The 25,557-nt window shown below is 36.6% G+C and overlaps 1 protein-coding gene across 1 annotated transcript; it reads left to right on the top strand.

Annotated features, from left to right (window-relative positions):
* The first annotated feature begins 1,578 nt into the window (after positions 1 to 1,578).
* On the top strand, positions 1,579 to 22,433 carry LOC131948345 (putative WD repeat-containing protein alr3466). The gene is made up of 21 exons (XM_059309928.1): positions 1,579 to 1,804; positions 4,145 to 4,235; positions 4,468 to 4,555; positions 6,372 to 6,468; positions 7,131 to 7,239; positions 7,328 to 7,396; positions 7,497 to 7,562; positions 7,879 to 8,062; positions 8,172 to 8,268; positions 8,490 to 8,588; positions 9,449 to 9,539; positions 9,865 to 10,051; positions 10,335 to 10,431; positions 10,860 to 10,999; positions 11,133 to 11,258; positions 14,103 to 14,155; positions 14,371 to 14,469; positions 17,961 to 18,144; positions 19,230 to 19,345; positions 19,491 to 19,584; positions 20,983 to 22,433. Exons 1-21 carry the CDS (start codon positions 1,702 to 1,704, stop codon positions 21,268 to 21,270), a joined length of 2,478 nt encoding a protein of 825 aa, XP_059165911.1. The 5' UTR covers positions 1,579 to 1,701; the 3' UTR covers positions 21,271 to 22,433.
* The last annotated feature ends 3,124 nt before the right edge of the window (positions 22,434 to 25,557 follow it).

Here is a 25,557-nt window from a genome sequence, read left to right as displayed (position 1 = left end):
TTATTTAGACCTGATGTCACACACTTGTTATACGAAGGTTTTAGACCTGATGTCACACACTTGTTATACGAAGGTTTTAGACCTGATGTCACACACTTGTTATATGAATGTTTTAGACCTGATGTCACACACTTGTTATATGAAGGTTTTAGACCTGATGTCACACACTTGTTATATGAAGGTTTTAGACCTGATGTCACACACTTGTTATATGAAGGTTTTAGACCTGATGTCACACACTTGTTATATGAAGGTTTTAGACCTGATGTCACACACTTGTTATATGAAGGTTTTAGACCTGATGTCACACACTTGTTATATGAAGGTTTTAGACCTGATGTCACACACTTGTTATATGAAGGTTTTAGACCTGATGCCACCCACTTGTTATATGAAGGTTTTAGACCTGATGTCACACACAATTGTTATATGAAGGTTTTAGACCTGATGTCACACACACTTGTTATATGAAGGTTTTAGACCTGATGTCACACACTTGTTATATTAAGGTTTTAGACCTGATGTCACACACTTGTTATATGAAGGTTTTAGACCTGATGTCACACACTTGTTATACGAAGGTTTTAGACCTGATGTCACACACTTGTTATACGAAGGTTTTAGACCTGATGTCACACACTGTTATATGAAGGTTTTAGTCTAATGTCACACACGTGTTATATGAAGGTTTTAGACCTGATGTCACACACTTGTTATATGAAGGTTTTAGACCTGATGTCACACACGTGTTATATGAAGGTTTTAGACCTGATGTCACACACTTATGACTACGTTAGTTTTAGGGTGGATTATGAAGGGTTATCTACAGAAGGTTTACGATAATGTAGCCTTAGGGATCATCCATAAATGATGTAATGTGATTTTTGTTTTGACGATTTTTACCTCCCCCCCCCCTCTCCCATCTGTCACATCTTAGCCTACAAGCCCCCTTAATTGGCTTAACACAGTAGTTGCATTCTTCTTAAAACATCGATTTTTCTAAAATCTTGACTGAGCTCGGTCGACGTCAGTGTTTATTCCAGACATTTTTCTCCGGGGGTGCACTTGAAATTATCGGGGGGGGGGGTATATATAAGTATATATTTCCTATGTAAATTCCATTTCTTTGGGGGTGGGGGGGGGGCGGAAAACTTTCTTCGGGGGGGGGGACGCTGCCCCCCCCCCCTCCCCGATGCCTGGAAGAAATTCTGGTCGACGTCGTAGAGTATTTTAATCAATTTCTATTACAAATTATTGAAACCGTTTTCTAAAGCGCGAAATAACGGCTAAAATTAGTTTTCTAATATAACTTTTTTACAATTCAAAAGAGTGACGTCACACTAGCTGACGATTCTCTCATACGAGTGTGGCGTCATTCATGGACCACCCTCACTTTAAATTAAAATAGATATTCGGGTCCAATAAATCGCACACATTTTAATAGTAATATTACATTTTTCTATTTAAAAATATAATTTTCAGATTTGAAGCATGAACTGCTTTAAATAGCTAGATCTAAGTTTTTTAAAGTTCGTTTTTGTTTCGCACAACAAGAATCGAATTCCCATTTTTAAACAGTGTTGCTATGAAATACTATGATGGCGGCAAAATGATAGTATTTCTTGTCTTTTTATAAGAATGTGTGGATATTACTATTAATATTATGTTTCATTTTTTTTCGATTTTAAATAAATATTTAAAATGGCTATGGTAAAACAGTATGATGTTAAAGAAACGCATACACGATCAATTACTGCAGTTGGCCATAATCCGATCAGACGTGAAATCTTTCTAGGTTTTGAAGGTAGGCCAACTCAAATTAAAAATTATTAATTATTGAAATTAATTAAAAACATTAGGCCTATTTATTAATTATAAGGCCTAAACATTATAAAATTAATAAATAATGTTATTAGCCAATTAATACTGAAATAAAAAAAAAGTTGTAAAATCACGTTTAAATTTCACACTACTGCTAATTAATAGGTTGAATTTTGGATTTTTTAAAATAAAATATTCTGTTATTTCAAATACACCATTAAGTTCCTTACCCCTTAAGAGAACATTTGACACCACATTTGAATATCTAGCTTACTCGGTTGACGAGAAAAGAGAGAATTTGAAATTTTTCCGATATTGGAAAATGAAAGACAAAACCGCGTTTTAGCCCCTCGACCGGCATAACATTACGTCGTGGACGTGTATACACGAGCTATTAATTCCCGCCATGGTAATTGCGTCAGCTTAGGTTATTTACTCACCGGAAAATAACAAAAAGCAACTGAACAAAAAGCAACTGGTTGATAATAAAACTAGATCTAGTTATTTTATTATTTATTAAATTCTACTCTACATGTTATTCATACCATTTTATGAAATAATGAGCACCTGCATAAATCAAATGACCATAATAAATATTTTTATTTCAAATCCTAATTTTAAATAATATATGCATAAAATAATATGATAGTGTAATAGTTAAGATAGTTTATAAATAAAAATACATTTTACACTCAATCACTTTATATTGAGTCAACAGTGTGGCAGCTGAGGTTCATACATGGTATTAGTGTCTTTTTTTTTTTTTACATTACATTTTTTTTCATCTTGAAAACATGACGTATGTGATTTTTTTTTAAAAATAAAATCTCCAAACATCGTCACTCGCGTGATTGCTTGATTATGTTTACTATCCTGTGGATGAAAAATCCCACCACGGTCGCGGGGTCACCGTGACCTATAGTACACGTCATAGAATGACCACGCGTACACGAGATGGTCGGTGTCTTCACTTTTCTCTCTCTCTCTTCTCCCCCCCCCCCCCCCCCCCCGCCTTCTTCAAGCAAATTGAATAACAGACCTACTTCCCTACTTCTGGTCATTTTTTTTTAAAGTTCGGTCATTTTTTTTAAAAGTTCACATATCAGGCATGCTAGACAGCCAGCTGTATAAAAAAAATTTTTAACTAGATCTACGTCTAGCTTAAAAAAATAAAAAAATAAACACTTAAAATGCCCGTAAACAGATTATTTAGCGCCAAAAAAAAAAAAGGCAGCTGAACGAGCATTTGTTTAAAATACGCAGCAATGAAAAGGGCTAACGGCCGATCAATTAAGTCTAAAAATCGCCCGTAATTAGGCCTAGCTCTGAAAAAGGCCACTGGACGAGCATCACTGATTATATAAACGAATAGGCCACGCAGCGTTGACGAGGTTAACCACCGGTCACGAATGCAGCAACTGTCGGCCCACAGTGAAGAAAAAAATTAATATACTAATAAAATTACTAATACAATAATAATGTCCATAATTTTACTTTTTCCACACATGCTACAATTGAATTATAATTAAAATACTAGACTTAACAGTTCATTCCGTAAAAAACAAAAACTAGTTGTTTCAGTCTGGCAACTAGCGTAGCAATGACGTCATGATACTAAAAATAGCGGATAGAAATGTCAGCGTGGGTACCTCATTTTGGGATAAGATTTTGGAAACCAGAATCAATAATAATGTAAATATACAAGGTAAATATCTCAATTATATATTAATTTAGAGGAGGTCGGGCCGTTTTCCCCGGAGGTCGGTCGTTTTTAGCGGCAGTTCAGTTTTTACGGAGAGCGCTCCACTAGAAATCCTCTCATTATTTACAACAACAAATCTCTCGATTTTTTCTGGCATTCTAAGGCATATTATCCATTTTATTAGCATTCTGTATTAAAATAATGATGAGAATTTGCGAGATTAACAGTTTTTTCATTTGTCGTGGATAGGACCCCTAAAATAAACGTAAAAACCGTCTAAAAACGACGCGTGACGTTTCAGGGTCAGAGGTCAATCCAGCCATCTAAGCAACGCGCCAGACTACTAATTAACTAATTAAAAAAAACTACTGTATGCCTCCACCCTTCTAATAGTTGAATAGTAGTTTCAATTTGTCTAGCTAAGCCACACAAAACAATCTTTTTTTTTTAAATTAGATTAATTTTTAGAATGTTGGCTAATACTATTAGTACCAGTTGTATACTGTATAGTAATTTACTGTTTGTAAATTGATGCTTTCAAGCTTAAATTATTTTAAGAAAATATTTTATATAAAAATAATATTATTCTAACTATATTCCTCCATCAAAAACATTTTGAAGATGGTGTTATCAAGTCTTATGAAGCTGAAAGTGGTAAACCAGTACAGACATTTTATAAACACAAAGGATGGGTGACAGACTTCTTTTTTTGGTGTGTATATCTTAAGTACTAGATGTACCTTGTTTGTAGTTTAAAATATCAAGATAAATTGGTAGGCTCACACAGTTGGAGACTTGCACTTTTGGAAAAGATGGAAATCCTGAATAAGTTGTGAGGTTAGAATTAAAATTAGAGCTTGGGTAATTGTCAAGTGATAGGTTATGTTGAGGTTGTGCCAAATATTTTCATTTTTTTAATTACATCACATTGTTTTCTTTTTCAGGAATGATGAGAAACTTTTATTTTCTTCAGCCAATGATGCAAACATTGTTGTATGGGGAACAGGGGGAGGAGCTGTTGAAACTGTCAATGTAGGTTCACTGTTTTTTCAGAGTTGTATTATTTTGTTTCTGTTGATTAAACCCCACCTTTCTGACTCCACACATATTTTTACTGCCCACCACCACACATATTTTTACTGCCCACCACCACACATATTTTTACTGCCCACGTGTCTTACACCACACATATTTTTACTGCCCACCTGTCTTACACCACACATATTTTTACTGCCCACCTGTCTTACACCACACATATTTTTACTGCCCACCTGTCTGACATCACACATATTTTTACTGCCCACCATCACACATATTTTTACTGCCCACCACCACACATATTTTTACTGCCCACGTGTCTTACACCACACATATTTTTACTGCCCACCTGTCTTACACCACACATATTTTTACTGCCCACCTGTCTGACACCACACATATTTTTACTGCCCACCTGTCTAACATCACACATATTTTTACTGCCCACCATCACACATATTTTTACTGCCCACCACCACACATATTTTTACTGCCCACGTGTCTTACACCACACTTATTTTTACTGCCCACCTGTCTTACACCACACATATTTTTACTGCCCACCTGTCTGACACCACACATATTTTTACTGCCCACCTGTCTGACACCACACATATTTTTACTGTCCACCTGTCTGACACCACACATATTTTTACTGCCCACCTGTCTTACACCACACATATTTTTACTGTCCACCTGCCTGACATCACACATATTTTTACTGCCCACCTGTCTAACATCACACATATTTTTTACTGCCCACCTGTCTGACACCACACATATTTTTACTGCCCACCATCACACATATTTTTACTGCCCACCTGTCTGACACCACACATATTTTTACTGCCCACCTGTCTAACATCACACATATTTTTACTGCCCACCTGTCTGACACCACACATATTTTTACTGCCCACCTGTCTTACACCACACATATTTTTACTGCCCACCTGTCTGACACCACACATATTTTTACTGCCCACCTGTCTTACACCACACATATTTTTACTGCCCACCTGTCTTACACCACACATATTTTTACTGCCCACCTGTCTAACATCACACATATTTTTACTGCCCACCTGTCTAACATCACACATATTTTTACTGCCCACCTGTCTGACACCACACATATTTTTACTGCCCACCTGTCTAACATCACACATATTTTTACTGCCCCCCTGTCTGACACCACACATATTTTTACTGCCCACCTGTCTGACACCACACATATTTTTACTGCCCACCTGTCTGACACCACACATATTTTTACTGCCCACCTGTCTGACATCACACATATTTTTACTGCCCACCTGTCTGACACCACACATATTTTTACTGCCCACCTGTCTTACACCACACATATTTTAACTGCCCACCTGTCTTACACCACACATATTTTTACTGCCCACCTGTCTGACATCACACATATTTTTACTGTCCACCTGTCTGACACCACACGTATTTTTACTGCCCACCTGTCTAACATCACACATATTTTTACTGCCCACCTGTCTGACACCACACATATTTTTACTGCCCACCATTACACATATTTTTACTGCCCACCTGTCTGACACCACACATATTTTTACTGCCCACCTGTCTGACACCACACATATTTTTACTGCCCACCTGTCTGACACCACACATATTTTTACTGCCCACCTGTCTGACACTTTTACTGCCCACCTGTCTGACATCACACATATTTTTACTGCCCACCTGTCTAACATCACACATATTTTTACTGCCCACCTTACTGACTTCACACTTGTATTATTCTTCAGTCTTTGTTGTTCTCCAGATGGGTGTTCCTGTTTACTGCATGACTGTTAATCCCAGAAGACGCCAGCTTGTCTGTGGTATCAATGGAGGTGTACGAGTGTATGCTCTATATGAAGGTTTACATTTTTTACTATTTAAAAATTGTACCCACACAAAATGTGCTTTTCATCTACCAATATCATTTTTGGAGTCAGGTATATGATTAAAGATGAATCAGGATTAGGCATCATAGATAAGGGTTTAATAACCCCTTCCCTAAAACATATCCAGTAGAGACAGATTATGGACACCTTTAAAGGGACAGAACACACCTTATAGAAGGCCAATTGTACACATTTTGACAAAGATGACACAATCTAAAGACATTTAAATACATTGGGTCGATAAATAATTGACATCCAGAGAACCCTAGTCATCACCAAATGCTTGGAAAGAGAAATGAACAGGCTAAATTTATCAGCTTTCACAAACTTTCAGAACTTTCTCATTTGTTGTCTTACATAGGCTGTATGTTGTATAGCAATATGATTTGCCAGTAGTTTTAGCAGTATTTAATAAATTGCCATTTGTTAAATTTAAAAAAAAAGGTAAAGTTTTTGTTAGATTTAACAAATATTACAACTTTTTACATCTAAACTGTAGCTTTGTTGGCTGTGTATAATTCCCATGTTGTATTCTAGATGTTTTATTTTGGCTATTTTCTTAGCCATACAAAACTAATTTAATTTAAATTATTGCAGCATTTTTTTTTAAACACCTACTTCTTTAATTGTTTCAGAAACAGGGTCAGGCCACTATATTAATGTGAAGCCTCTATATTTTGCTCAAGAGCACACAGACATAGTCCGTTGCATTATATGCCATGAGTCAAGAATATATTCAGCAGGGTAATGTCCCTTGTGTTATAAATGTCATGCGCACTTTAAGATGTTTGTATTCTGAACATAAAAGTAATCTCTAGAACATCTCTTCCAGGTATGATCAGCGTCTAATAATATATGACTCTTCATACACGGGGGACAACAGCCTTATACCTGTTTTTAAGTATGTTGTTAACTGTTGAAAATATTTTACTTTGTGTTAGCAGTTAAAAAATTTAGATACACATCATGAGAGATAACTGTCCAATGATTTTAATCTGCAGTAATGTCATTCACGATGCTGGCATTGCTTGCATGGTTCTAGCCAAGGATAATGAAAATAATATATGGTAATTTTTTTTATTTCATATGGTAATTACTTTTGTATTTTATTCTTCTATGACTAAATAATTAAAATAACACATAATAACTTCATTTATATTTTATAGATTTACTACTAATTTTTTTTAATGATGACTGATATTTCTTTTGTAATATCGATGACGCTAGAGACACTTTAAATTTTAAAATTATATTTTAATTATGGTTTTTACAAGAACTTGCAATAGCATTGTACATGAATTTATAAAATTTCATGATGCGATTTATTAAAAAAAATGCCATTATGTATTGAAAAAATCTATACTTCCATGAAATTTGGATCAGGCTACTCACTGGCTCATTTGATAAAACAATGAAGATCTGGTCACTTGACGGCAAACTGATCCACAAGCTGGACAGCTTCCTGTCCACGGTCAGTGGCATCTGTTACATCCCAAGGAACAAGACCATATGGGCAGCTGGAGGAACCTACCACGCTAATATGTATGACCCCAAGTCAGGTGACAATGTGAGTTCATTCAAGTTTACGTTTCATATCTTTGTCTTTCTACATAAGACAATGTAATAAATTAGAATTTTGTTTTCTAAGTTTTAGTTCTCCATCTTTTTAATTTTAGGTGTCTGATTTCATTGGGACATTTGCTGAACAAGAGGATGATGAAAAATACCATTTACAAATTCTGAAATTTTTTCCTGAATTCAATCAAGTTGTGGGTAAGTTACTTATGTCTTAAAATAGAACAAATATTCTGTACATAACAAGGGGAAGTAATTTCAGGTGCTGAGACACAACAAAAACCCCAGTTACATTGTGTCAACACTAAGGGTAGTGATGGTTTTACTTTATATTAAACATACAGAAAGTAATATCATAATGATGTTAATAAATTCTGACCTCTTGTGGTTTTAAAAATGTCAGTTATTCCCATCCCAAGGTTCCAGCAATAGAAGACATCTGATAGTCTGGAAGTACAACTCTTCTGGGTGTATGACCACACTCAAGTGTAAGGCAGCATTGGAGAGTCTTAGTTACAGTAAGTAAACACAATGGAGAGTCTTAGTTACAGTAAGTAAACACAATGGGAAGTCTTAGTTACAGTGAGTAAACACAATGGGGAGTCTTAGTTACAGTAAGTAAACAAATTGGGAGTCTTAGTTACAGCAAGTAAATACAGTGGGGAGTCTTAGTTACAGTAAGTAAATACAGTGTGGAGTCTTAGTTACAGTAAGTAAACACAGTCCACACTTAATTTTCTCAAAATTTCCCATCATCTCTCTCAGTCCTCTGCTACTGTGAGCAGTTCTGCAACAGGCAGCCCAGTCAAATCCTTGATGTCATCCATCCAATGACGTCTTTGTCTCCCCATTCAGTGCCCTGTGTTATTGTTTCCCTCCTGGCACCATGCCCTGTGTTGTTGTTTCCCTCCTGGCACCATGCCCTGTGTTATTGTTTTCCTACTGGCACCGTGCCCTGTGTTATTGTTTTCCTACTGGCACCGTGCCCTGTACAAAATTATGTTTTAAAAACGTTAAGTTACCATTTTGAACCTGGTGTTGCATGGAGCAGGTGAAGTGGAGTTCACCTGTTTATGTAAACTCTGCATATCAAGGGATAGTGTGGGTGCTAAGCACTATGCCCAGCTGCCTTTATTTTCTTTAACTTGAGTCAGGTACTCATCAGAGCTGGGTGAACTCAGGGTTAGCAGTCATGCCCATTATCATCCCATTGTACAAAAATTAAACTACACCAAAGAGTTCACTCAAGAAAAGTGAATTTTTACTTTAACCTATTTAAGTTTACTATTTTTGATTCTGTTAAATTTTTTCTTTAACTTACATATTAGAGTACTGTTTTATTTACTTTTCCAGTTAACATTTTAAAAAACATTTTCAGCATCAAAGGTTCCACTTTTAATATTCAGTGGGGATATGGATGGGACAATTATCAAGTGGGAGAGGATGCAGTCCAACCATTTCATGTACAGGTATGTGACTTGAATTTACAGGTAAGTTAATCACATTACTTTAGATTAATTCATCTTACGGTACACATTTAATCCAGCCAGCGTATTCTAAATATAAGTGATTTGACTAAGTTTTTTAGACACATCTTTCATATTTCTTATTCTGGTTTTAAATGCTTAGTCACATTTTAAATTTCCTGTTAAAAATTCAAAATCTTAAAGTATTAATTTAAACAGTGTGAATGTAAATGCTTCAAAAGATTCTATTAAACAAAGTGTTGTCTAACACAATATAACAATCAGTTATTTGTATTATTGTCTAACTGAATCAACCACTACTTGCCAGCAAAGAGGTCTTCACCCCGAGTGATTCCAAGATCAAGAAGAAGAGACGAGCTGGCACCAAGACAAGGGAGATGATGCTAGAACAAGAGTACAACAACCAGCTGCTCAGTCGACCCAGCACACAGTCAGATGGGGGGGTCAAGAGGGCACAAAGTCACTACGCCTTCAACAAACCATCTATTCCACCAGTAGGTTACGTATTTTAGCTGCATTTAAAATATGTTTGGCTTATGTAAAAACCTAGTTTGGTTTGTGTAAAAAATATTTTTGGCTTGTGTAAAAACTGCTTGCCTTGTGTACAGATCTTAGTTTGGCTTGTGTAAAAACTTAGCTTGGCTTGTGTACCATTCTTAATTTGGCTCGTATTTTAGTTCATATACAAATCTTAGTTTGCCTCGTGCACATATGTTAGTTTGGCTTGTGTAAAAAATTAGTTTGGCTTGTGTGCAAGAGATTGTTTGATCTCCCCAGATTTCATCTCACAAGCACCCAAACACAACCATTTTAAAAATTCTTTTTGTTGAGAGTTTGGACTACGTCATAGCAGCCTCAGAGGATAGCAATGTTTGTAAGTCATTGGCATTTTGTTGTTTGTAGTGTACAAATATTTTAAAACAGCAATGTTTGTAAGTCGTTGGCATTTTGTTGTTTGTGGTGCACAAATATTTTAAAACAGCAATGTTTGTAAGTCGTTGGCATTTTGTTGTTTGTGGTGCACAAATATTTTAAAACAGCAATGTTTGTAAGTCGTTGGCATTTTGTTGTTTGAGGTGTACAAATATTTTTACATTTCTGATTCAACTCTAATACTTTTTAATAAAGTCAAAAGTCAGTGATAATTGTGAATACCTGCAAAGTAACTTTTCTATATGCACTTTAAATTACATTTTAAAATGTGAGACTTGATATTTTGATGAAGCTATTATTCTGTGTGTTGACATCTAGATGTGTGGGTGGGGTTTTGATGAAGCTATTATTCTGTGTGTTGACATTTAGATGTGTGGGGATTTGATGAAGCAGCTGTACAAGTATTGCAAGGCATGAAGCCTCTCGACCTTGAGATTTTAACCAAAAAATATGCTGTCCTCCTCGATACAGAGTCATCACTGCTGCCAGAAAATTCTGTTTTATCAACCGTAAGTTGTTTCACTACTTAGGTTTGAAATAACTGTATTTAAACAAACATTTTCACCAGTTTACAAACTTTATACTCATGTTGTTTTACAACATGTTTTGTTAAATTGACCTGAATCCAATGTTTTACCCAAGGACAACGACTCTGTGACCAATCGTGTGGCTGGTTTTATCCTCAAGTACGTCTTGACTGAACACTTAAGCTGTGTAACAAGTCTGGTGCTGGTTGACAGGGAGCCGGGAGTAGAGGGGACCTACATTGTAAGTCTGGGCAGGGGACCTACATTGTAAGTCTTGGTTGGCAGGGAATAGAGGGGACCTACATTGTAAGTCTTGGTTGGCAGGGAATAGAGGGGACCTACATTGTAAGTCTTGGTTGGCAGGGGACCTACATTGTAAGTCTTGACTGAACACTTAAGCTGTGTAACAAGTCTGGTGCTGGTTGACAGGGAGCAGGGAGTAGAGGGGACCTACATTGTAAGTCTGGGCAGGGGACCTACATTGTAAGTCTTGACTGAACACTTAAGCTGTGTAACAAGTCTGGTGCTGGTTGACAGGGAGCCGGGAGTAGAGGGGACCTACATTGTAAGTCTTGGTAGGGAGTAGAGGGGACCTACATTGTAAGTCTTGGTTGGCAGGGGACCTACATTGTAAGTCTTGGTTGGCAGGGAGTAGAAGGGACCTACATTGTAAGTCTTGGTTGGCAGGGGACCTACATTGTAAGTTTTGGTTGGCAGGGAGTAGAGGGGACCTACATTGTAAGTCTTGGTTGGCAGGGGACCTACATTGTAAGTCTTGGTTGGCAGGGAGTAGAGGGGACCTACATTGTAAGTCTTGGTTGGCAGGGAGTAGAGGGGACCTACATTGTAAGTCTTGGTTGGCAGGGGACCTACATTGTAAGTCTTGGTTGGCAGGGGACCTACATTGTAAGTCTTGGTTGGCAGGGGACCTACATTGTAAGTCTTGGTTGGCAGGGGACCTACATTGTAAGTTTTGGTTGGCAGGGGACCTACATTGTAAGTTTTGGTTGGCAGGGAGCAGGGAGTAGAGGGGACCTACATTGTAAGTCTTGGTTGGCAGGGGACCTACATTGTAAGTTTTGGTTGGCAGGGAGCAGGGAGTAGAGGGGACCTACATTGAAAGTCTTGGTTGGCAGGGGACCTACATTGTAAGTTTTGGTTGGCAGGGAGTAGAGGGGACCTACATTGTAAGTCTTGGTTGGCAGGGGACCTACATTGTAAGTCTTGGCAGGGAGTAGAGGGGACCTACATTGTAAGTCTTGGTTGGCAGGGGACCTACATTGTAAGTCTTGGTTGGCAGGGGACCTACATTGTAAGTCTTGGTTGGTAGGGAGTAGAGGGGACCTACATTGTAAGTCTTGGTTGGCAGGAGACCTACATTGTAAGTCTTGGTTGGCAGGGGACCTACATTGTAAGTCTTGGTTGGTAGGGAGTAGAGGGGACCTACATTGTAAGTCTTGGTTGGCAGGGAGCAGGGAGTAGAAGGGACCTACATTGTAAGTCTTGGCAGGGAGTAGAGGGGACCTACATTGTAAGTCTTGGTTGGCAGGAGACCTACATTGTAAGTCTTGGTTGGCAGGGGACCTACATTGTAAGTCTTGGTTGGTAGGGAGTAGAGGGGACCTACATTGTAAGTCTGGGCAGGGGACCTACATTGTAAGTCTTGGTTGGCAGGGAATAGAGGGGACCTACATTGTAAGTCTTGGTTGGCAGGGAGCAGGGAGTAGAGGGGACCTACATTGTAAGTCTGGGCAGGGGACCTACATTGTAAGTCTTGGTTGGCAGGGGACCTACATTGTAAGTCTTGGTTGGCAGGGAGTAGAAGGGACCTACATTGTAAGTCTTGGTTGGCAGGGAGTAGAGGGGACCTACATTGTAAGTCTTGGTTGGCAGGGGACCTACATTGTAAGTCTTGGTTGGCAGGGGACCTACATTGTAAGTCTTGGCAGGGAGTAGAGGGGACCTACATTGTAAGTCTTGGTTGGCAGGGGACCTACATTGTAAGTCTTGGCAGGGAGTAGAGGGGACCTACATTGTAAGTCTTGGTTGGCAGGGGACCTACATTGTAAGTCTTGGTTGGCAGGGAGTAGAGGGGACCTACATTGTAAGTCTTGGTTGGCAGGGAGTAGAAGGGACCTACATTGTAAGTCTTGGTTTGCAGGGAGTAGAAGGGACCTACATTGTAAGTCTTGGTTGGCAGGGAGTAGAGGGGACCTACATTGTAAGTCTTGGCAGGGGACCTACATTGTAAGTCTTGGTTGGCAGGGGACCTACATTGTAAGTCTTGGTTGGCAGGGGACCTACATTGTAAGTCTTGGTTGGTAGGGAGTAGAGGGGACCTACATTGTAAGTCTTGGTTGGGAGTAGAGGGGACCTACATTGTAAGTCTTGGTTGGCAGGGGACCTACATTGTAAGTCTGGGCAGGGAGTAGAGGGGACCTACATTCAAATTTTGTATAATCTAAATATATATATATATATATATATATATATATATATATATATATATATATATATTTATATATATATATATATATATATATATATATATATATATATATATATATATATATATATGGGTTTGTTTGTGGGTTTGTCCTGTATGCATTACTACACCTCTGATTCAATAACCATGAAACTTTGGGGAGTTGATAAGCGGCATAGGAGGTGTCTCTGAAAAAATTTTTACAATTTCACCCCTGTAAGGTGCGATTTGGAGCCCCTTGAGCGCTATGGCACTTACAACAGGGCGATAGACAATGGATAAGAAGGGGTGTTATAGTTGTTCACTAAATTGAATAAAGTACGCCTGGCAAACCCATGCCCCAACATAAATGATGCAAGAAATATAGCGCAGGCATTTTTTACATTTATATAATTCAATTTTAGTAAACTAGGTCACACATCCAAGAATATAGGATTAATACCCCTCTTAAAATATTGTGTCAAAACTTTCTTCTAAAAACCATGGCAACGCACTGGAAGGGCACACGGGTTGTTAAAAAGCATCTAACTTCTTTTCTTGACTGCCTGTTTATTTGTTATTTACAATAAGAGAGAAATAATTTTCTGACCAACATTTCAGCTCAGTGGTGGATGGGACAGAAGAATTTGCATCTGGGACTTAGAAGCAGGAAGGTAAGTTAATATTTTGTAGAAGCTGGAAGGTAAGTAAAGATTTGTAGAAGGTGGAAGGTAAGTTAACTTGCTGCTAAGAACAGCAGAGATTAAAAAAGAATGTAAATTAAAGATTTAAAAATACTACTGAATGACAGAATTTCTTTGATTACATTTTTGTAATTAAGATTTTAAAGTTTTGCCAAATGATGAAATTTTGTTTCTCATATGAACAGGTTGAAAGACACGTTCAAGATTGAGCCTAATGCTACCTCTTTGATAAATGAGTTAGCCTGTGATGATGTCATTACTGACATGGATATAAACCCTGATAGGTGAGATTAGTTTGATGATGTCAATTGGTTTGATGATGTCAATTGGTTTGATGATGTCAATTGGTTTGATGATGTCAATTGGTTTGATGATGTCAATTGGTTTGATGATGTCAATTGGTTTGATGATGTCAATTGGTTTGATGATGTCAATTGGTTTGATGATGTCAATTAGTTTGATGATGTCAATTGGTTTGATGATGTCAATTGGTTTGATGATGTCAATTGGTTTGATGATGTCAATTGGTTTGATGATGTCAAATAGTTTGATGATGTCAATTAGTTTGATGATGTCAATTGGTTTGATGATGTCAATTGGTTTGATGATGTCAATTGGTTTGATGATGTCAATTAGTTTGATGATGTCAATTAGTTTGATGATGTCAATTGGTTGGATGATGTCAAATAGTTTGATGATGTCAATTAGTTTGATGATGTCAATTAGTTTGATGATGTCAATTGGTTTGATGATGTCAATTGGTTTGATGATGTCAATTGGTTTGATGATGTCAATTGGTTTGATGATGTCAATTAGTTTGATGATGTCAATTGGTTTGATGATGTCAATTGGTTTGATGATGTCAATTGGTTTGATGATGTCAAATAGTTTGATGATGTCAATTGGTTTGATGATGTCAATTGGTTTGATGATGTCAATTGGTTTGATGATGTCAATTAGTTTGATGATGTCAAATAGTTTGATGATGTCAATTGGTTGGATGATGTCAATTGGTTTGATGATGTCAATTGGTTTGATGATGTCAATTGGTTTGATGATGTCAATTGGTTTGATGATGTCAATTGGTTTGATGATGTCAATTGGTTGGATGATGTCAAATAGTTTGATGATGTCAATTAGTTTGATGATGTCAATTGGTTTGATGATGTCAATTGGTTTGATGATGTCAATTGGTTTGATGATGTCAAATAGTTTGATGATGTCAATTGGTTTGATGATGTCAATTGGTTGGATGATGTCAATTGGTTTGATGATGTCAATTGGTTTGATGATGTCAAATAGTTTGATGATGTCAATTAGTTTGATGATGTCAATTGGTTTGATGATGTCAAATAGTTTGATGATGTCAATTAGTTTGATGATGTCAATTGGTTTGATGATGTCAATTGGTTTGATGATGTCAATTGGTTTGATGATGTCAATTGGTTTGATGATGTCAATTGGTTTGATGATGTCAATTGGTTTGATGATGTCAATTGGTTTGATGATGTCAATTGGTTTGATGATGTCAATTGGTTTGATGATGTCAATTGGTTTGATGATGTCAATTAGTTTGATGATGTCAATTGGTTTGATGATGTCAATTGGTTTGATGATGTCAATTGGTTTGATGATGTCAATTGGTTTGATGATGTCAAATAGTTTGATGATGTCAATTAGTTTGATGATGTCAATTGGTTTGATGATGTCAATTGGTTTGATGATGTCAATTGGTTTGATGATGTCAATTAGTTTGATGATGTCAATTAGTTTGATGATGTCAATTGGTTGGATGATGTCAAATAGTTTGATGATGTCAATTAGTTTGATGATGTCAATTGGTTGGATGATGTCAAATAGTTTGATGATGTCAATTAGTTTGATGATGTCAATTGGTTTGATGATGTCAAATAGTTTGATGATGTCAATTAGTTTGATGATGTCAATTGGTTTGATGATGTCAATTGGTTTGATGATGTCAATTGGTTTGATGATGTCAATTAGTTTGATGATGTCAATTAGTTTGATGATGTCAATTGGTTGGATGATGTCAAATAGTTTGATGATGTCAATTAGTTTGATGATGTCAATTAGTTTGATGATGTCAATTGGTTGGATGATGTCAAATAGTTTGATGATGTCAATTGGTTGGATGATGTCAAATAGTTTGATGATGTCAATTAGTTTGATGATGTCAATTGGTTTGATGATGTCAATTGGTTTGATGATGTCAATTGGTTTGATGATGTCAATTAGTTTGATGATGTCAATTGGTTTGATGATGTCAAATAGTTTGATGATGTCAAATAGTTTGATGATGTCAAATAGTTTGATGATGTCAATTGGTTTGATGATGTCAATTGGTTTGATGATGTCAATTAGTTTGATGATGTCAATTGGTTTGATGATGTCAATTGGTTTGATGATGTCAATTGGTTTGATGATGTCAATTAGTTTGATGATGTCAATTGGTTTGATGATGTCAATTGGTTTGATGATGTCAATTGGTTTGATGATGTCAATTGGTTTGATGATGTCAATTGGTTTGATGATGTCAATTGGTTTGATGATGTCAATTGGTTTGATGATGTCAATTGGTTTGATGATGTCAATTGGTTTGATGATGTCAATTAGTTTGATGATGTCAATTGGTTTGATGATGTCAATTGGTTTGATGATGTCAATTGGTTTGATGATGTCAATTGGTTTGATGATGTCAAATAGTTTGATGATGTCAATTAGTTTGATGATGTCAATTGGTTTGATGATGTCAATTGGTTTGATGATGTCAATTGGTTTGATGATGTCAATTAGTTTGATGATGTCAATTAGTTTGATGATGTCAATTGGTTGGATGATGTCAAATAGTTTGATGATGTCAATTAGTTTGATGATGTCAATTGGTTTGATGATGTCAAATAGTTTGATGATGTCAATTAGTTTGATGATGTCAATTAGTTTGATGATGTCAATTAGTTTGATGATGTCAATTGGTTGGATGATGTCAATTAGTTTGATGATGTCAATTGGTTGGATGATGTCAAATAGTTTGATGATGTCAATTGGTTGGATGATGTCAAATAGTTTGATGATGTCAATTAGTTTGATGATGTCAATTGGTTTGATGATGTCAATTGGTTTGATGATGTCAATTGGTTTGATGATGTCAATTAGTTTGATGATGTCAATTGGTTTGATGATGTCAAATAGTTTGATGATGTCAAATAGTTTGATGATGTCAAATAGTTTGATGATGTCAATTGGTTTGATGATGTCAAATAGTTTGATGATGTCAATTAGTTTGATGATGTCAATTGGTTGGATGATGTCAAATAGTTTGATGATGTCAATTAGTTTGATGATGTCAATTAGTTTGATGATGTCAATTGGTTTGATGATGTCAATTGGTTTGATGATGTCAATTGGTTTGATGATGTCAATTGGTTTGATGATGTCAATTGGTTTGATGATGTCAATTGGTTTGATGATGTCAATTAGTTTGATGATGTCAATTAGTTTGATGATGTCAATTGGTTTGATGATGTCAATTGGTTTGATGATGTCAATTGGTTTGATGATGTCAATTGGTTTGATGATGTCAAATAGTTTGATGATGTCATGTCAACACTAATGGGATTAGCTTACACGGGGATGTAGCAGGTTAACGAAAACCTGACCAGTAGTAGGTTGCATAGATTGACAAACATTGCATCATTAAACCTGACCAGTAGGTTGCATACATTGACAAACATTACATCATTGCCCATATCTCCAGGATGGAGTTTGCATATTCCTGTGCTGACAAGATGGTTTACATACGCAAGTTTTCTCTGGTTGGTAGCAAAATGACCTTGTGTAACACCCTTCAAGGTCATGATGGAGAGGTCACGTGTGTGAGGTGGAACAAGATTTGCCAGAAGTGGGTCACAGGAGGGGAAGATGGGACCATTCGAATATGGGTAGGTCATTTGTGTTAGGTCATTGGTGTTTTGTGTTAGGTCACTGGTGTTTTGTGTTAGGTCACTGGTGTTTTGTGTTAGGTCATTGGTGTTTTGTGTTAGGTCATTGATGTTTTGTGTTAGGTCATTGGTGTTTGTGTTAGGTCATTGATGTTTGTGTTAGGTCATTGGTGTTTTGTGTTAGGTCATTGGTGTTTTGTGTTAGGTCATTGATGTTTGTGTTAGGTCATTGATGTTTGTGTTAGGTCATTGGTGTTTGTGTTAGGTCATTGATGTTTGTGTTAGGTCATTGATGTTTGTGTTAGGTCATTGGTGTTTTGTGTTAGGTCATTGGTGTTTTGTGTTAGGTCATTGATGTTTGTGTTAGGTCATTGGTGTTTGTGTTAGGTCATTGGTGTTGTGTGTTAGGTCATTGGTGTTTTGTGTTAGGTCATTGGTGTTTTGTGTTAGGTCATTGGTGTTTTGTGTTAGGTCATTGATGTTTTGTGTTAGGTCATTGGTGTTTTGTGTTAGGTCATTGGTGTTTTGTGTTAGGTCATTGGTGTTTTGTGTTAGGTCATTGGTGTTTTGTGTTAGGTCATTGGTGTATTGTAGGTCATAGTTTATCTATAGTAGCTCATTGGCTTAGCTACTGTAGGTCATAGTTTAACAATTGTAAGTCATGCTCTATCTATTATAGGTCATAGTTTATCTATTGTAGGTCATATTTTATCTATTGTAGGTCATAGTTTATCTATTGTAGGTCATAGTTTATCTATTGTAGGTCATAGAGTACCCTTTTGATCCTGGCAGTCAATAGGGCTGGTAAAGTAGAGTTAATCTGTTTCTGTCATAGCATATATGAGGATAGTGTAGTAAATTCTAAGCCCAGTGGCCTTTACTTTCCCTAACTTGAGTCAGGGGCCCCATAGAGCTGGGTGAACTCATGCATGACCTACGGACTTGAGCCCCTGGTCTGAATATGAGAAATTTCAGTTAGCATCCATGCATTGTACCATCTATCCACACCGTCCGACTTAGTGTGTGTATGGAAAGTTATGCAGTTTTTTTTTTAACTTTTCCCTTGACATTCCTGTTGTCCACAGTCTGGTCAAGGCATGAATGAATGTGAGCAGGTTCTCTCAACTCAAGGTGGCGTCACCTGTCTATGCATTGACCGCGAGCATGGCAGCATCATTGCAGGTGTCCAACGTTTCATCAAGTAAGTCACGTGCAGAGATCTTGTCAACCATTCAAGTAAATTTTGAGCAAATATTTGTGTGTCATATTATAGCAGGCTTACTTTATGAGCTTGTGTACTGACTAAAATTCACTACTGTAATACTTCTAACTGTTTGTACCTCCAGAGTTTATGATGCTGAGCACTACAGACTGGTACAGAACAATGTTGGTCACACTGAGACAGTTAAAAGTATCATTCACGTCACAGAGAGGCATCAGGTACCCCATCAGTTTCAGCTCACTCAAAACTCACCTCAACTCAGTCGAAACTCACTTTAACTCAAAATTCACTTCAACTCACTCAACATTCACTTCAACTCACTCAAAACTCACTTCAACTCACTCCACTTTCACTTCAACTCACTAAAAACTCACTTCAACTCACTCAACATTCACTTCAACTTCTCAGAACTCACTTTAACTCACTCAAAACTTACTTTAACTCACTCAAAACTCACTTTAACTCACTCAACATTCACTTCAACTTCTCAGAACTCACTTTAACTCACTCAAAACTTAGTTCAACTCACTCAAAACTCACTCAACATTCACTTCAACTCTATAAAAACTCACTTCAACTCACTCAAATCTCACTTCAACTCACTCAACATTCACTTCAACTCTATAAAAACTCACTTCAACTCACTCAAAACTCACTTCAACTCACTCAACATTCACTTCAACTTCTCAAAACTCACTTTAACTCACTCAAAACTTACTTCAACTCACTCAAAACTCACTTCAACTCACTCAACATTCACTTCAACTTACTCAAAACTCACTTCTTCTCACTCAAAACTCGCTTTAACTCACTCAACATTCACTTCAACTCAAAACTCACTTCTCTCACTCAAAACTCACTTCAGCTAAAATTTTATTTTAGCTCACCAATTATATCAGCTCTTGTGTTTAAATTTGCTAATCATTAAAGAAATGTATCTCAATATGTGCCAGTATGTTTCCTGTATAAAAATGTCTCTGTATTTCTCAATATGTGCCAGTATGTTTCCTGTAAAAAATGTATCTCAATATTTGCCAGTATGTTTCCTGTAAAAAACGTATCTCAATATGTGCCAGTATGTTTCCTGTAAAAAATGTATCTCAATATGTGCCAGTATGTTTCCTGTAAAAAACGTATCTCAATATGTGCCAGTATGTTTCCTGTAAAAAATGTATCTCAATATTTGCCAGTATGTTTCCTGTAAAAAATGTATCTCAATATGTGCCAGTATGTTTCCTGTAAACAATGTCTCTGTATCTCAATATGTGCCAGTATGTTTCCTGTAAAAAATGTATCTCAATATGTGCCAGTATGTTTCCTGTAAAAAATGTATCTCAATATGTGCCAGTATGTTTCCTGTAAAAAATGTATCTCAATATGTGCCAGTATGTTTCCTGTATAAAAATGTATCTCAATATATGCCAGTATGTTTCCTGTAAAAAATGTTTCTCAATATGTGCCAGTATGTTTCCTGTATAAAAATGTATCTCAATATGTGCCAGTATGTTTCCTGTAAAAAATGTATCTCAATATTTGCCAGTATGTTTCCTGTAAAAAATGTATCTCAATATGTGCCAGTATGTTTCCTGTAACAGATGTATCTCAATATTTGCCAGTATGTTTCCTGTTCTGCTGATGCAACCATCCGAGTGTGGAATGCATGGAAGATGCCCCGGAGAAGGAACAGCCCAGTCAAACATGAGAAAGAGAAGCAGCTGTTCTCCAACCTCCAGAGACAGCTGATTGAGCTGGAGGAGTTTGAGAAGAGGGAAGAGGAGGAGACAGACAGACAAGGGAATGAGGAGACAGACAGACAAGGGAATGAGGAGACAGAGAGACAAGGGAATGAGGAGTTTGATGAAACTGATGATGTCAGAGACATGGAGGAACCACAAGAAGAATAACTCAGTTAACTAGTATCATGCTCTGGTTGTTTTATGTTCTTAGCCAGACACAGTTACCTCCCCTTTTAGGCTAGTTGGGGGCAAGTAAAATATTGGCACATACACAACATCAAACTACACCAGCACATAAACATCATCAAACTACACCAATACATAAACAACATCAAACTACACCAGCACATCAACCACATCAAACTACACCAGCACATAAACATCAAACTACACCAACACATCAACAACATCAAACTACACCAATATATAAACAACATCAAACTACACCAATACATAAACAACATCAAACTACACCAATACATAAACAACATCAAACTACATCAGCACATAAACAACATCAAACTACACGAGCACATACACAACATCAAACTACACCAACACATAAACAACATCAAACTACACCAACACACATATAACAAAATCAGTTGTTAATGCTATCCAACTGGGGCAGCAATCAAATCATTTGATTTTTATTTTAAATACCCCACACAAAGCGCTTAGCAAAATTGTTTGGGGAAATCATTCTTTCCCTGCAGCAATATGTCATCCTGTGTATATGTTCACTGGTGTATGTGCTAATGTTTCATGGCTGTATGTGCTGGTGTTTCATGGCTGTATGTATCGATGTCATGACTTCCTATGTACACTTGAGATATGTGATAGTGGCCCGGGGAAATTTAAATCCTGTTTAATTTTTTCACAGAAAATTTTTATTACAGAAAATAACTTGAGAATGAATTATGAAACTTGAAATTGGTTTTGTTTATATGTCTTTTAGTAAGTAAAGTTCCCTTTCAAACCTGATGGTCTACTGGGCAAGTGAAGTAGTGTTCACTTGTTTCTGTGACCTTGGCAAATGAAGGGATAGTGTGGTCAGCACTATGCCCAACCGCCTTTACTTTCCCTAATGTGAGTTAGGTACCCATCAGTTGGGTGGACTCAGGGACGGTCTACTGACTTGAACCTGGATTTGAACTTGATACTTACGGATGGCAGTCCAGCTCTCTACCGCTAGGCCACTCCTTTAAAATTTAGAATTTGTATAAAATAATTATTTAGCAAAAATTTACTGCTTTACAGTATTCCTGTTCATTGAGACTGGCTCAGCGGGCTGTGATGATATTGAAGAGGGTTAGTTTTATTGTCAAGTGGTCACCTACAGCTTGATTGCTAAATCTATGGTCAAGTGGTCACCTACAGCTTTATTGCTAAATCTATGGTCAAGTGGTCATTTACCAATTTATGTGTGAATTTTTAAATCTTGTATCAGAGAAGTTCATGTCTGATATACAATATTCTATGTGGGTCAGTCTGATATTCACTAGTTTATGGGGTCAGTCTGATCAAGGATTTTTTAATGTAATGTTTGTTACAAAATTGATATTTTTATGAAAACAGCATTGATATATTTATAGACAGTAAAGAGTATGTTGTTGTTTTTACTTGTCACAGTTGTAAACTCTTTTTATGTATTTGATATTTTAATTATTTTCTTTACCTATGTTACCTCCCTTTACCAAAAATTAATTGGCATTCGTTAGAATTAAACCAAATAAATGTGAAAATTCTACAGATTACATCAAGCTCTCATAACTAGTGGACTTTAATAAATTTAACAAACTAATTATTACGCTTATAATTTTACCAATTTTAGTTTATTGTTGGTAACCAAACATTGAAGGGATTACCTCCCCTATGGGAAGCTTGTGTTTACATTTTATTGACTGGTTATTGTATTTTCTTATTTATTATCATCACCAATAGTTTATAATTAAAACTTACTTTCTGTACACAAACTTTATACTGAAGTGTCCCAGAAAATAGCACCAAATAAACATTTTTCCAATGGTTATAAAAAAAATGAGTAGGTTGTTCACTTAAAATTTTCAGGTGTTTTTATATTTATTTTAGTCTAGTCCTTTAAAAACAATTAGCTTTTCTGTTTTGTTTGTTTTTATATTATATTTAAAAGGTCAGTCCAAACTTTATGACCTAATATTGAAATGTAAATACATAAGTTAGCTAATTAGCAATTCTCTACTGTTTTATCCATGACATTGATAAACACAAATAAAATTGTAAATAATGAACGTGTTGTGTAAAAATGTTCATAAAATTGTAAACAATAAACATATTTTGTGTAAAAATGTTCAAGTTTCATATGCTGCCTTTGAAAATCTTTTTGTTCAAACCATACAGTCAGATGATGTCCACCTCATGGTCAATTTCATCAGGTTGTCCAGTTTTAGGTCACAAGGTCATCAGGAGGATGTCCACTTTCAGGTCACAAGTTCATCAGGAGGATGTCCACCTCAAATATCTTGACCAGCTCATTAGCTGGTCACCCTTTACTCACTTGCAAAAAGTAAATTCTCCCCTCCCCTACTCCCAAACTACCTTCTACCCTTCTCCCAAACTACCGTCTCCCCCCCCTCCAATCCCCTATCCCCAAGCATTTGCACCCCACCTCAATGGCTGGACAAAAAATTTCAAGTAATCTAAGCAGGCCTAAGTGGTTGATTAAATAATTGGTTCAATAAATCATGAAATGTGTAGTCAAATAAGTGTAAAGATATGGATTAACAAACTAATATACACCACCATGTTACATCTCTGATTATTGACATGAAAAAATATAACTCAATTATATCCAAGTAATTAATGTTGGTATAATTATAACTACATGAACCACTGCGTCTGTTAAGTTTACTAATTAAGTGCCTGGGGAGAAAATAACTGCTAATGACGCATATGCACATCCTTATTAACGGTCACAATAGACCGGACACACCTGTAGACCCCGCCATTACTGGTCGCTAGAGGGTCGCTAGGCCATCAATCATCTCGTCTTTAGGCCTGTTCATTTCTTGTACAGGTAACATTTCTTGTACAGGTAACATTTGAAACAAGAAAAATTAAAAGTTGCCGGATTGGCCTTCAACAATGTTTCTCAATGTTTAGTAAATTTGTTCAATAAGATATTTCAAGTTTGGTTTTTTTTTCGCATTTTTTCAGTGTCGGATTTGATGAATTGGGCTGTCTGAGAAAACGATGCGTGTCGCGATTTGTACGTTCTTGTTATGTAGTTAAACAATAGTGGTCCGTCTTGGTTTGTACAAGTGTGTACACAGTAGACTAAATTCTTCTTCTTTCTTACTTTTAGTCTTGGAAGGGATCCCCTCCAATACAATTAAGTATACGTGTCAACTGGTTATGCGCCATCCATTGACTCCAATTTAAGCCTGCTTTTCGGTTTAGCAATCATGAGCTTTTATCGACTCGACCACGCCGACCCCTGTTAGATTAAATTAATATGGACTTATATATAGTTTTTCTTGTGGGTTCTTCTTTTAAGGGCAGCTGATAAACTGCTGCTTCATTTCACAACTTTTTTACAATAGTTAAATCCATAATCAACACAGTTCATTTCAGTAATCAAACATCAACAGTTTGATATAGCACTTAAAATCAAAGTGTATGAATGCACAAGATAAGAATCACAGGAATAATATTGGATACATTTTAAGTGCTAACACTAACAGTCAAAACACAGCTTCCCCTTGTGTTCATCTAGGTGGCCTCCCTAGCACCCCATTCACTCAGGTTATAAACTCTCTCACTCACGCATTTCAGTCTGTGAGCGACACCACAAAAACATGACAAATAGACGAGTAATCGCTCACCTATTCACTTCCGATTGCCAGGTGTTCAACTGTCACACACGATTGACCCCCGACATTATATACATGATTACAGTCTGTTCCATGTAGCAACACACAGCAAAGTAAACATATCTAATAGAAAAAAAAATCTTGATAAAGCAAATTGTTTTTGATTTCCTGTAAAAACTCCATTAAGAGCCAATCAAACAATAAGTGGTGTGACGTGTTTATGGGTCAGCGACGACGGGTTTTGATTTGGCCTGGGTTTAAAACGTTCAGCGCGTGAAGATAAAGATTTTAAAAGATGGTTTAGAGATTACTTGAAGATAAAGATTTAAAAAGATGGTTTAGAGATTACTTGAGCTCTAGTGTTTTAACGGATTGACAGGGGCTTTATTCAAATAATAATTCGAGTGTTCCCTGTAAAATATGAAGTTGGGGGAAAACCTGGCACTCAAGATGTTGTCGTTGCCAGTTATGGCGTGAATGTAGCTTATGTGGTCCAACGTGGCAAATTGTCCCATGTGAAAAACGTGTGATTGGAATTAGACGCCCACTCCACTCAACTGTCAAAAAGAGCGAAAAGTGTCTTGTTTTACAAGCTTTTATTTAA

This window comes from Physella acuta, unplaced genomic scaffold (genome assembly GCF_028476545.2).
Source record: "Physella acuta isolate Inbredline_101_S28 unplaced genomic scaffold, ASM2847654v3 ptg000058l, whole genome shotgun sequence".
Lineage (NCBI taxonomy): Eukaryota > Metazoa > Mollusca > Gastropoda > Physidae > Physella > Physella acuta.
The sequence above is the reverse complement of the archived record's forward strand: the minus strand, read 5'-3'. Positions and strand labels throughout refer to the sequence as shown.

Coding starts and splice junctions, on each gene's coding strand:
- LOC131948345 (XM_059309928.1), top strand. CDS start 1,702: ATGGCTATGGTAAAACAGTATGATGTTAAAGAAACGCATACACGATCA. Junction 10,052..10,334: donor ACAAACCATCTATTCCACCA/GTAGGTTACGTA, acceptor TGATCTCCCCAG/ATTTCATCTCACAAGCACCC. Junction 14,470..17,960: donor ATGGATATAAACCCTGATAG/GTGAGATTAGTT, acceptor CCATATCTCCAG/GATGGAGTTTGCATATTCCT.